At 50.7% G+C, this 12,523-nt stretch overlaps 1 protein-coding gene across 3 annotated transcripts in view; it reads left to right on the top strand.

Moving 5' to 3' along the window:
• Nucleotides 1-12,523, top strand: part of Ube3b (ubiquitin protein ligase E3B) — a 43,378-nt gene that overhangs the window by 5,369 nt on the left and 25,486 nt on the right. For 2 of the 3 annotated variants that reach the window (XM_021634684.2, XM_021634683.2), the window contains exons 3-12: nucleotides 660-841; nucleotides 956-1,076; nucleotides 2,246-2,305; nucleotides 2,631-2,735; nucleotides 5,062-5,158; nucleotides 6,761-6,846; nucleotides 7,771-7,853; nucleotides 10,144-10,249; nucleotides 10,523-10,643; nucleotides 11,417-11,594. In XM_021634684.2, coding sequence (XP_021490359.1) covers nucleotides 681-841; nucleotides 956-1,076; nucleotides 2,246-2,305; nucleotides 2,631-2,735; nucleotides 5,062-5,158; nucleotides 6,761-6,846; nucleotides 7,771-7,853; nucleotides 10,144-10,249; nucleotides 10,523-10,643; nucleotides 11,417-11,594 — 1,118 coding nt within the window. In that variant the 5' untranslated portion in view covers nucleotides 660-680. The remainder of the gene's footprint in view (nucleotides 1-659; nucleotides 842-955; nucleotides 1,077-2,245; nucleotides 2,306-2,630; nucleotides 2,736-5,061; nucleotides 5,159-6,760; nucleotides 6,847-7,770; nucleotides 7,854-10,143; nucleotides 10,250-10,522; nucleotides 10,644-11,416; nucleotides 11,595-12,523) is intronic. The other variant, XM_021634685.2, reaches the window with a different exon arrangement.

The following is a 12,523-nucleotide window of genomic DNA, read 5'->3' as shown; positions in this document are numbered from 1 at the left end:
TACAGTGTTCTGCCTGCATGTACACCTGCACACCAGAACTCATTATAGATGGCTGTGAGCCACCATATGGTTGCTGGGAATTGAACTCAGGACCTCTGGAAGAACAGCCAGTGCTCTTAACCTCTGAGCCATCTCTCCAGCCCCCCGAGAAACCCTTTCTTAACAAAACAAAGCAAAACCTCTTTTCGTGTGTGCTTGGGCACAGCACAGACACCAGTAAATGCATAACCAAAGTGGTGACGACATAATAATGTCTGTTTCTTCCTTCAAGTCTTTGCCTGCCAAGATGGAAGGTGTATGTTTTACTGTCTTCTAAGTATGGGGAACGCAGCGGAGAAGGCAAACGTCTGGGACCTTTGACACCTGGTGTTAATTGGCTCTCTGGATGGGTTGACTCATACATTGTGCGCTCTTTAAACTTGCAGGGAGCCTGCCTCCGCTCCGCAAATCTATAAGAAAATGCCATATTTAGTACAGCCGTGGTGGCCCTGGTCTCCGTGAGCAGTGTGAAAGGAGCTATAGGAAGTTGAGAGTGTGTCAGGAGAGCCGTGAGGCCGCTGAGCGCCCTGGCCGCTGCCAGGTCTGCCCCTCGGGCCCCAGCCCCTACCTGGAAGTGCACGTGACACCGTGACCCACCAGCTCCTCTCCTGTCCTCACAGGGCTCGTGTCAGATTGCAGACATGTTCACTGTATCTCAGACCTCCAGAGCATGGTTCATTGACAAGGCCCGGCAGGCACGAGAAGAAAGGCTGGAGCAGAAGGAGCGGGAGCGCTCGGCCGTGATGGTTCAGGCTCTGGTCCGCAGCTTCCTCTGCCGGAGACGGCTGCACAGAGACCTCAGGTGAAGTGCTGCTGCTGTGCTAGGGTGCTAGGCTCCCAGATGCTCAGCCTCCTGACTAAGAACATTTGTTTAGTTTGGTTTCTTTGTTTCTGTTTTTTGCCCTTCCCTCTCTAGGAGAGAGATAGATGAGTTTTTTAATGCCGATGATGCTGGCTCAAGTAAAAGAAGTGCACTTTGTATTTTTAAGATTGCCAGGAAGCTGCTGTTCGTATATAAAACTAAGGAGGACAGTGAGGTAAGCCCTGACAGTCACATCCAGGGTTCTTTCTGATGCTCCAGAAGCTCAGGCCCTTCTGTTTAAGGCACCTACATGAGGCACAAGTCACGGCTGCCCACAGTCTTTGGAGAGATCCAGCCATGCTTCTGGGGGGTCTCTGCACGTTCACTGTTAGAGACAGGAGTGATCCTCACATGTAAGAATCAGGCAGCTGAGGGACATGGCGAAAGAGGCTAGAGACAGCACTGTAGAAAACGGGGGTCACCAGGCAGCACGTGGTAGGCTGCAGGGGTGAGGCTCTTTGAGAGCAGTGGGGTCTGCTCCCTGCCCTGGCCCGAGGGGCAGTGCTGGCCCAGGCTTCAGTTTTCCAGAAGGGTGCTGGAGGCTTGAGTCATGCTTGATGTTCTGATTAAGATTAAGTGCTGGTATCTTCTTTATCATCATTCACATCATAAAACATTCCACTTTGCTGCTGTGGCATTGGAATGATGGGGAAGCAGTAGGTGCTATGATCACACTCAGGGTACCACTGGGGAGCCCCAAAGGGAAATCAGACATGCAAGGTCTCCACCGTCATGGAACTCCTAGCCCAGCAGAGAGAAAAGCAGCAACGATCACAAAGATGAGGACCTTCAGGCTCTGGGACGTGACCCCACCACTGCACCCTCCTCAGGTGCAGATGCCAGGCCAGAACAGCCAAGTCAGCAGTTCTTCCAGTTTCTACTTGATTTTCGTATCAAGGTTAAAATGATGACTGAAGAGGTTTTGGGTGACGGCTGCAAGGCAGAGGTCAGAGCTTGTGCTCAGGGGGACAAAGTGTAGGTCGCAGGCAAGAAAGACAGCTGCCAGTCTGCAGAGTCCAAGCCCAGTTTTCCAAAAGGAGCCATGGCTAGGAATGGTGGGAGTTGGGAGGGCAAGGCAGGCTAACAGAGTGAGACCAAAAGAAGCCAAAAAATTCTGGATTTTTCTATGAAATGCATGAGTTCTGTAAGCCACTGGTTTGAAACCTGCCTGTAGCCTTGTGCTCTCTTGTGTCTACGTCTCTAAGCGGGGATTAAATATGATGATGTGTGTACGAACCACCTGACATGCTGCCTGCATGCTTTGTGTGCCCACCAAACACTCGCTCCCCTGTCCCACGTTCGGTGAGTTTGGAGAATTGACAGCTAGCTTTTCTGCCCCTCCAGAGGTTGGAGAAGTTGTGTCGGAGCATCCTGAGCAGCATGGATGCAGAGAATGAGCCGAAGGTGAGTGGGCTGAGGGTCTCCTGCGGGCTGTAGAGGGTGAGCTTACGTGGTCGAAAGGTCCTGCCCAGTGCACTATACAGATATGCAGTTGAGTATCGGGTGCATGAATGGTGCTTCGGTCCTCAGCTTCCAAGCTGTGTTTCACTCTTGCCTCTTATTCAATAGGGTAAAGGCCAGCCATTTCTAGGCTCTTCAGTGTCTGGGTTTGGTGTTAAAGAGTGTGCTGCTTTTCACCTGCTCACCCAGCCAGTCCCCCTGCCTCAATAGAACATGTGTTACACAGCCCCATAACCGCCCACGCTCCTGCCCTTCTTGCTGCCTGTAGGTATGGTACGTGTCCCTGGCTCTTTCCAAGGATATCACTCTGCTGTGGATTAAGCAGGTCAAGAGCATCCTGTGGTACTGCTGTGAGCTCCTTGGACAGCTCAAGGTAAACCAACCCACAACCCAAACCAGCACATCTGTCCTCGCTTGGCGCCTCAGTCACCGTCATTCTCTCTTTGTTTGTGCCTTTGGATGAACCACTGTCTGGGAGAGAGGAGGGCAGATGCTGCAATTACTGTCTCAGGAGCACATATTACACACTGGTTACATTTGCCATGGTCTCCATGCCAAGCAACTTTCTTCAGGGTCAGCAAGGTGACTGAGTGGGTGAGGGTATTTGGTATGCAAGGAACAGGACATGAATCTGAATCCCGAGCACGTGAACGTTGGACATCACCGTGAGTGTCCCTAAGCCCAGCCATGGGGCAGAGACAGGTGGATTGTAGGAGCTAGCTGGCCAACCAGCCTAGCCTTTTGAAATTCTGATCTTCAGGGTCAGTGAGAGATCCGGTCTCAAAAAATACAAGAGAGAGCAATAGGAGAAGACATTGAAAGTCCTGATCTGCCTGCACATGTAAGCATACCACATATACACATAGACCATACATGCATAGTCCCCCTACACACACAACATACACACACTCAACCACACACAGTGACACACTCAAACACACAAACATACTCATACACACACACACACACACACACACACACACGCACAAAACCCAACAATCGGGAAGCTGTCCTTCTATTCTCTTGGTGTAGTGATTTCTTTATGTTGTAGTACAGCAGTCTCTATTGCGATACTAATGAGGCCTCTTGTTAAAAGTAGCCTACAGAACCACAGCCTGAGAACTCCTCCATGTGACAAGCTACGCAAGTCTCTTCTCACTTTTGGGCTCATCCTTCTGTCTTTCCTGTAATCACATCGTCACAGTTCTGCCCTTCCACCCTGCCCCTGCCCTGTCTTGACTACAGAGGAAAGAAGGCCTCCTTACTCAGCAAGGAAATCCCAGGGAATTCTAAAGCCCCAGGAGCATCCTGGGCTGGACCCTGAACCCATCTTAGAGACACTCTCGTGGTCCTGTGGGCATTCTCGTGTTGTATGGAGGTGGGCAGGACAGGAGTAGACCATGAGCAGCTACTTCCATAGGAGCCAGAGCTTGCACTGTGATTGGTGAAGTGTCCCCAAAGTCCCCAGTGATCGTGTTGAGAGCTGATGCATGGCTTTCACCACAGCCCTACCAAGGCAATGAGCCAGTAGCAAGCTACATGTCACAGCTTGTCAGGCGAGATGTTGGGAACAGAGCAGATGTTTTCACACATGCCCCATCCTTAAAGCGCTGAGATCCCACCAGAATGCCTCAGGGCCAAGCAGGCAGGTGGTTCCTCCACACCACCCTGACTTGAGCCAGGCAGGTTTTCTGACCTACTTTCTATATCTGCATTCCACAATGGATCACTCACTGCCAAGAGGCCCTTCTCCTTTGAAAACCTAAGAACAAGCAGGAGAGATGGCGCAGCAGTTAAGAGCACTGGCAACTCTTCTAGAGGACCCGAGTTCCGTCTTCAGCACCCACATGAGGCAGCTCAGCTGCCTATTACTACAGCTCCATGAGCACCCAGCACTTCTGGCCTCTGTGGGCAACCACACTAATGTGCACACAGCCCCACAACCACACTCACACAGACACACGTGCACATTTCAAAAATTAAATTGTAAAACATTCTGAGAAAAAAGAAAGAAAAACGAAGAAGCAAGTGCAAAAGGGGATATGGGACTAGAGCCAGGGCTCTGGGCTTCAGGCTGCCAGTCCTCCACGTGTTCCCTGCTGTGAGCTGGGTTTGAAGTGCCTCTGGGGTCTTTGGCAGGTGGATGTATGGTAGGTTCCCTGAGCCTAGAACACAGTCAAGAGTTTGCCTGCCTCAGTCTTGCAAAACAGGGCAATCCTAACATTACAAGAAGCAGCGACAGAACCTGGGCTGAGCTACATTCAGGGCTCTGTTCTTGGGTCTTTGTTCAGTAAGCCATTATTTCTCACAAAGCCCTTAAAGAAAATAGTGCTGTTGTCCCTAGTGACTAGATAAGGGAACTGAGGCACAGAGGGTTTATGAAACTTCTCCAAGGTCAAACAGCCAGTAAGTAGCAGGGCTCGGTTGGACCCCCTAGTCCCCATCAGTCTGTGTTGCAGCTGTCCTGTCACTGCCCTGCCCAGGCTGTGGGCACACAGGTTGAGGCAGCCTGGGATCCTGTTTCCCAGGATGCTCAGCTCTCCATTCCTGGCAGCGTTTGATCTCATGGTGAAGTATTCACAGCTTGGAAGTCTAGAATATACTAAGTGGATTCCCATATGAGTTGGCTGCACAGTGGGGCACATGCTCCATGGACTGGGATCTGGGCGTGAATGTTAACCCTACTCCATCGTCTACAGCCAGAAATCTTACAAGACTCCAAGCTCATCACGCTGCACCTCACCATGCTTGTCACCTTCACAGATACTTCAACATGGAAGATTCTCCGGGGAAAAGGTGTGTGGGACCCGATTGAAAAATCTTTCCCGACCAGCATTTCCCCTGAGGGGGGAGGGGACAGCTCCACTGCCTAAGAAGCTTTGGCCACATGAGCTGGGGGCTGTGCTCCCTCCACTTGGTACTTCCTGCCAGGCTGCTTTGTATAGTCCAGTGTGCATTAGCATGTGTGGAAAGGCTTTGTTTCCCTCTCCTTTCTCACGTTCCCACACTCTCTATCACCCCTGTGAATGATGGAATCCACTGAAGCCTTGCATTAAATTATTGAAACTCATTAAGCTGGACAGTGGTGGCGCAAGGCTTTAATCCCAGCACTTGGGAGGCAGAGGCAGGAAAATCTCTATAACAGAAAGGTTCTGGAGAGGTGACTCGGGTTAGGAGCGCTGACTGCTTTTCCAGAAGACCTGAGCTGGAGTCCCAGCGCCCACATGGTAGCTCATAGCCATCTATGACTCAAGTTCCAGGGCATGCAGAGTCCTTTTCTGACCTGTGTTAGCATACATGCAGGCAGAGCACTCAAATAAAAGTAGATCCTAAATGGTTTTAGTAATACAGTTACGCCCATTACATTTATTGTGAAGTTGCCGTCTTCCCTAAAAACTGTCGAGTGTTTGACACACACTCAGCAAACAACCTCATACATCCCAAGTGCTGTGTTAGACACTGAAGTGCAGCGTGCAGAGCTGCAGCTTGAGAGCTGGAGAGCAGGTGGCCTCCAAGCAGGAGCAGCTTCTGCAGCTGTGGAGCCAGCCAGCTGCAGATTGGAACTGTCACATCTGTAGCAATCACATCCAGACTCTTTCTTGCCATTACTTCTCAGTGTGTTATAGCCGCAAGCTCCCGAGCGTTTATTTTGTACCCAGTGCTATGAATTATCAAGGGGTGGTCTAAAATACATAGCGGATGTTTGTTTTGTGCCTTGCCTTGGGTGGGCAGGAACGATTTGTTTCATGCCTTTTTTTGGACTCGGGCAGGGTCCTAAAGCGATCGAGTTCTGAGCCCTGCTGGGAGAGTGCATGTCCTGGTAGGGAGAGGAGGCTCAGCCCTGCCTTAGAGGGAAGTGCCGGCTGTGTTTCTTCTGGCTAGGGGTCAAACCCATGAGGTAACACTTGAGCCAGACCTGTGGGAATCAGTCTCCCAGGGCTCTGGTTTGCCCCAAGGGGTTAGGAATCTTGAGAGGATGTCCCTCCACTGGGACCATGGCCTGGGGTGCAGATGCTGGAACACCCTGACAAATGCAGCTAGGAGAAGAAAGGGGGGCCCTTTTGGCTGACAGTTGGGGTTGGGGTACAGTCCATCATGGCAGGGAAAGGTTGGCAGCAGGAGCTAGGGACTGACTGGTGTGGCATGGGGAACCAGAGTGGGCACCTTTCATCTGTACGCAGGAAACAGAGGGGACAGAGAGTGGCCAGGGGTATAAAATCCAAAACCTACCGCCACCCTGGGACACATGTCCTCCAGTGGAGTTCCACTTCTGTACAACTCAGTTCCACACCTTCCTAGTCGTTCATCCCCTCCCCACCGAGGCCAGGTCCTCTGACCAGTGTAAACTGGTTGTATTGTGGCAAGAGATTGTCTTCTCAATTTGTTTTCTTCATTTAGGTGAGAGCCTTCGGCCAGCCCTAAACCACATCTGTGCAAATATAATGGGCCATCTGAACCAGCATGGATTCTACTCTGTGTTGCAGGTCTGTGACAACTGAATTAGATTTTTCTGTCGGTTTATATATGCCTTGCGTCCTCCTCACAGACAACTTTTTGCAGGAAGAGTTGAAGGCTCAGTGTCCTCTTCCCTCGCTTCTGGTCACTGTGGTCTTGGTGGGAGGACTGCCACTCAGCCCCTAGAATGTCCTGTCTAATGGCTGTGGCTGACATTGCAGGCTCGGATGGAGGCCCCAGGGCTCTTCCAGCTTCTTTGTGGAGGGGTTGGTGTATTTCTACCTCAGCTACTTGAGATGACCCTCTCGCTATCCCGTACGTGATGCCAAGTCTCAGGCTGGAGAGTGGGGAGAAGCCCGTTGCACTTGAGGGGTACCATGGGCCTTTGAGGCATTTAAAGGAATGTTGATCTGCCTCTTCCTTCTGCCCAGTGCTGGGTGGGCTGACTTCCAGTTCATTGTCACATTTCCACAACATGGTAGTTGGTGGCAAAACATTTGGGTGTCAACTGTTGCCTTTGGCTGGATCAATGGATACTATGCTTAAGTCACGTTTGACATGGAGTTTTTCACTCCCTGTTTTTGGGGATTGCTGTGCTCAAACCCCAGGAGGCCAGGACTAGAGGGGCGCACTACACCCCGCGTGCAGATACTCATTTTCTTGGCTGTTCATTATGAAAATGCTTCAGCATAATATTTGGGGCAGGGATGAGCAGAAGGCACCTCCACACCCAGAGGCTTCCTTCCTTTCAAGCTCCATTCTGATGCAGGGTTACCTGAAGCGTTCCTTCTATGTGTTTGCTCCTTCGTGTTGTTTTGTCTGAGAAGGGGTTGACTGTGTAACCAGCCTGGCCTGGAACAACTCAAGATCCTCTTGCCTCTGCCTCTGTCGTGCTGGGATTAAAGCACGCACCACCATGCCCAGATCCCTGACGGTTTGACTGTTCTTTTCAGGTACTGCTGACCCGAGGCCTGGCCAGAGCCCGGCCCTGTCTGTCCAAGGGCACTTTGACAGCGGCCTTCTCTCTGGCACTGCGGTAAGAAAGCCTCTGTGAGGCTAGCTGCCCCAGCACTCCCTCCCCCCTCTTGGTGCTTGTCCGAATTTGCAGGAAGTGTTTACCTTAGTGAAAGTGACATTTTGTGACAATTCACACTTTCCCTCTGCCTTCAGTGTGTGCAAGTATTTTTGTCTTGTGATCTGAAGGAAGTGATTCACTGTGAATTGGGTTCATTCTGCCAGTAGCTGTATGGGGTTTTTTTTTGTTTGTTTGTTTTGTTTTTGAGTTACTAAGAGTAAAGGAAGGACCAGCCCATGGCAGGAGGAGGGTCCAGAGGTGGGAGGGGTGCACAGGTGGGAGATCCTGGCATTGGAGCTAAGCCTCAGGGAGCATGTGAGGGTGTAAACTCGAAAGGCTTCTTTAGAGAACTCAGACCTACAGTTCGAAGAACTGCCAAGGGTGGGAGCTGCATTCCTAACTGCTCTAGAGTATTTGTAGTCTGCTGAGAGGATCACTGACTCAGAAAGAGTTTGGTAACTGGTCCTGGGAGAAAGGGCGCCATTGCCAAGCCACTCAGGATGAGCAGCCTACCGTGCCTCCTCCAGTAGACATCTGGCACAGCTCAGTGCCGAGCATCCGAGACTTGGGTTCTCACAGACCCCTTGGATTTCTTTAGCCCAGTGTCTGAGCATGGAGTCCCTTACCTGTAGGTATGTTGGCTCTCATCCCCAGTCTTGTCTTCTGTGGAGCCCCTTTGCATGGTGACACTGCCAAGTCTGTGTTGGAGTCTTCTTGAAAGGGCTGGAAGGCAAACAGCTCCAGCTCTATGGGCTACTCAGCCTCTGTGACAGCTCCTGTCATTGCAGTGGGAGAGCAGGTGCTGCGTAGACAAGCAGGTGGTTCAGGTAGAGCTTTCCATCATTCACCATCATTCCCACACCTGATCATCAATTGGCTGAGCTAGAAAGACCCTGGGTTTGATCCCCAGGATCACAGCAGCCGGGTGTGGTGCACATGCCTGTAAGGAGGTAGAAGAGAAGGACTGGGAGTTCAGAGTCATCGGCCATGGCTAGATAGTGAGATGGAGGCAGCCTGGGACACCCTGGACCCCATTAGGAAACAACACAAAGCAAATGCAGACTCTGCTGGGCCTGTACTTTGGTGCATTCCACTGACCCCTGCTGAAGGCCAGGCTGCCCCGGAGCTTCTGGTGGTGTTCCCTGCAGTCTCTGCACACCAGTGAGCACCATCTTAAAATAAGATGCAGGGTCGGCGAGATGGCTTCCTGGGAAAGGCACTCACGTGGGCCCAACAGTCAACGCAAAGGTAGACAGAGAAGATGTCACAAAATCGTCCTCTGACCCCAGCCCTTAGCTGATCCACCCACACATGTGCACAAACTATAATAATAAATAAAGTTAAAAACACGTATAGTGTTGCCATTGTCAGGAATGTAGTGAAAATCCTGGAAGATGTGACATACTAAATCATCAAGTGCTAAGTCCTCCAGGGCGAAGTCCTCCAAAAGCTGGAAATCATGACCTCACATTCTTCTAGGGCTTCTTAAACTCATTGGTTGATTCCCTACCACAGTCTCTTAGCTCCGTTTTACAAATAAGGAAGCTAAAGCCCAGAAAGGTCAAAATATTTACTCTCGGTCACACAGCAGAGAGAGGTCAGGTTAGGAAATAAATCTTAGTCAGTCTGACTCGAGAGCCCACACAGCTCCATATTCTCATGCTTGCCTGGGGCAGTAGAGACACTTCTATCCCAAGAACAATATATATGCACAGAGGATCCTTCCCAAACGTGTTATTTCTCAGGCCAGCAGAGCATCTGTTCCCTGTGTCCCTCTGTAGCCCCGGTTCGTTGCTGTGGCTCATTGGTCCTGGTTCCTGTGTTCCCTGTCCCTGCCCACTCCAGCCTGGTTGTCTCCTAAGCTCTCCACCATGTCTAGCCTTGTTAACCACACAGTTGCATCAGGTTTCTGTGGGACAGCCAACTTATCACCTGAGATGGCTGCAGAGCAATAGAGTCAGAGAAGAGTTCTGCTGATCTCTCGCTGGTGGACGGGAGGCATGCTTGCCTGTGGTCTGTGCCTGTGTGGCCTGCCCAGGGCCTTTCTCCCTGACTGTACTGACCTGGGTCAGGCTGGAATCTCCAGGTGCCTGTGTGAAGTGCCAGGCACGGATTTTCTTTTTCCAGGCATTTTCTCAGGCCAGTTACTTCAGATCTGACCATTCCTAGCTGTGCAGCCCGTGTCATCTGTGCAGCGCCCACCCTGTGGTGCCCGTGTGCTCGTCTGTCCTAGCGCACTCTCTCTGTCTAGCCCTGTAGTTGCTGCGCAGTTCTCAGACAATCTGATGCGGCCCTTTGTCATCCACATCATGTCGGTACCAGCTCTCGTGACTCATCTCAGCACAGTGACCCCCGAGGTGAGCATGCCTATTCTGTCTCTGGTTTGCTGGACTCCAAAAGCAAAGCAGTACCTCTGTCCATTCCCACTCCTCCCCCACCAGCTTTCCAGTACCTGGTATAGGCATGTTCCTGTGACCAGACAAAAGAGCAGCTTCCTGTTGTTATCCTCTCTGTCCCTGGTCCCTGAAAGCAATATTCTTGCTTAAGTGAGGACACAAGCACTGGTCAGGCCCGCACCTCACAGAAAAGCCCTGCCTGGCCCCGTGTTAACTGTCTGCCATTGCTTGTAGCGTCTCGGTGTTTTAGAGTCCCATGACATGCTTCGCAAGTTCATCGTCTTCCTGAGAGACAGAGACCGATGCCGCGACGCTTGTGAAAGTTTAGAAGGCTGCCATACCCTGTGTCTCATGGGTGAGTCTAGGAGGCTGGGTTTGGGTTGGTTATGGCCTTGGGGAAAGCCCTCGTGTTTATGAAGGTCATTAGCCCTCTCCACAGAGCAGATAGATGAGCAGTTAGAGCCACATATGGACGCTTGTGTGGTGAGCTGGCCTCAGAGTCCTTTCCTAGAAGGGAGGAGATCGTGGCTCAGAGCAGAGCCACCTCATTGTGTCAGTGTTTTGATGGGAGCAGAAGCGTTTGGACACAGGGCAGACACCTAGCTCTGTGTGCCTGAGGAAGAAAGAGCGTTTAGATAGAGCTGGTCTTGGAGACTGCCCCCCTTGGACCAGTCAAGCTAGCCTTGGTTACAGCATTTGTGTTTTTTCGGCTGGACCCTAGGGAGAGAGTACCTCAGTAAACACCAAATATAGCCATCTCCCAGGACATTTAGCTGATGCACATCTTGTGTTCCTCCTGTTTTTTAAGTGTTAACTGTCCTATTAAAATGTGATGCTGGGTATCGCGTCCCTCTGTGTGCCTGGCAATCCAGTGTCTTCCTAGGGTTGCCATAGGAAGGCGGGCATCTTTACAGATAAGGAAGCCATTTCAGGTGGTTTGAAAGCTACGTGGCTTATATGTGGCCACACTGTGATTTAAAGTCAGGTGGGCCTGGTTCTTGCCACTGTAGCCCCTGACAGAAATCCCTCACATAAAGACACAGTTCCCGTGCCTCAGGCAGATTGCAGAGCTGGGATGTCCTGCAGCGCACCTGTCTGGCTGTCATGTTCAGCCCTCTCTCTTTGTAGGCAACCTGCTACACTTGGGCTCCCTCAACCCTAAAGTGTTAGAGGAGGAAACAGATGGGTTTGTGAGCTTGCTCACGCAGATGCTGTGCTACTGTCAGAAGTACGTGTCCCAGAAGAAGTCCAACCTGACCCACTGGCACCCTGTGCTCGGCTGGTTTTCCCAGTCTGTGGATTACGGGTATGTCCCGGAGAGAGGCTCCTGCCGCCTCCACCTCCTACCTCCCTGCCTCCCTCCCACCTCGTGTTGTCTTTCAGTGATTTTGTTTTATTATAAAAATAATCCGTATTTATTGTATAACATAGATACAGCCTGGGGATTTGGCTTACTGGTAGACTTTTAAAGTAACTTTTATTTCCCAGATGTAAATGTTATCTCAGATGCTTACTGCTTCCGTCTGCTATCTAAGCCTAGTCCTGGAAGCTTCTAGCCTACATACAATCTAATGTTAGGCCTAGAATGTTTTCAGCTCTGAGACTTACTGCTGAATTAGCTCACTCTTTCTAGTTCTTTCTGAACTCTGGCTGCCTGATTCAACTCAGCTGTTCTGGCTCAGATTCCTCTCCTAGCTGACTGATTCATTCTGGCTTCTCTTATCTTCTGACTGAATTGTTTTGCTTGACCTCATATTAACTTTGGCAATCTGTTCTAATCTTCTGGCTCCTTCTCATTCTCTGGCTCATTCTGTCTTCACCTGTGTCTAGCTTGTTCTCTCTTTAACCTGTCTCTGTACAACTGTCCTGGTAAAACTGCCTTCCCCCATTTCTTCCTCTTCCCTGCTCTTAAGTCATCTTTTTCCTATCTCTTCTGGTGAGAGTTGGATGTATCCTATCCTAGCTCATTCTGTCAAATTTTTCTCCCTTTGACTCTCAATTAGGCATCACTTTCAAACATGGGTGTTTGCTTCTACAAACTAACTTCACCTTCATTGTTTGGGATTAAAAGTGTGTGGCATGTCTGCATTCCAGCTGGATCACATAGACCTGAAGACAAAGGTCTTCAGGTGTGATCCCTTGCCACAAGAGCCATGGTTCTGGACTAAAATTCCTCTACAACAGAGGGCTGAAGCATGTGCAAGGCCCTGGGTGCAAGGCCCACAGCCAAGAGAA

Source organism: Meriones unguiculatus, chromosome 4, assembly GCF_030254825.1.
Source record: "Meriones unguiculatus strain TT.TT164.6M chromosome 4, Bangor_MerUng_6.1, whole genome shotgun sequence".
NCBI lineage: Eukaryota > Metazoa > Chordata > Mammalia > Rodentia > Muridae > Meriones > Meriones unguiculatus.
The sequence above is the reverse complement of the archived record's forward strand: the minus strand, read 5'-3'. Positions and strand labels throughout refer to the sequence as shown.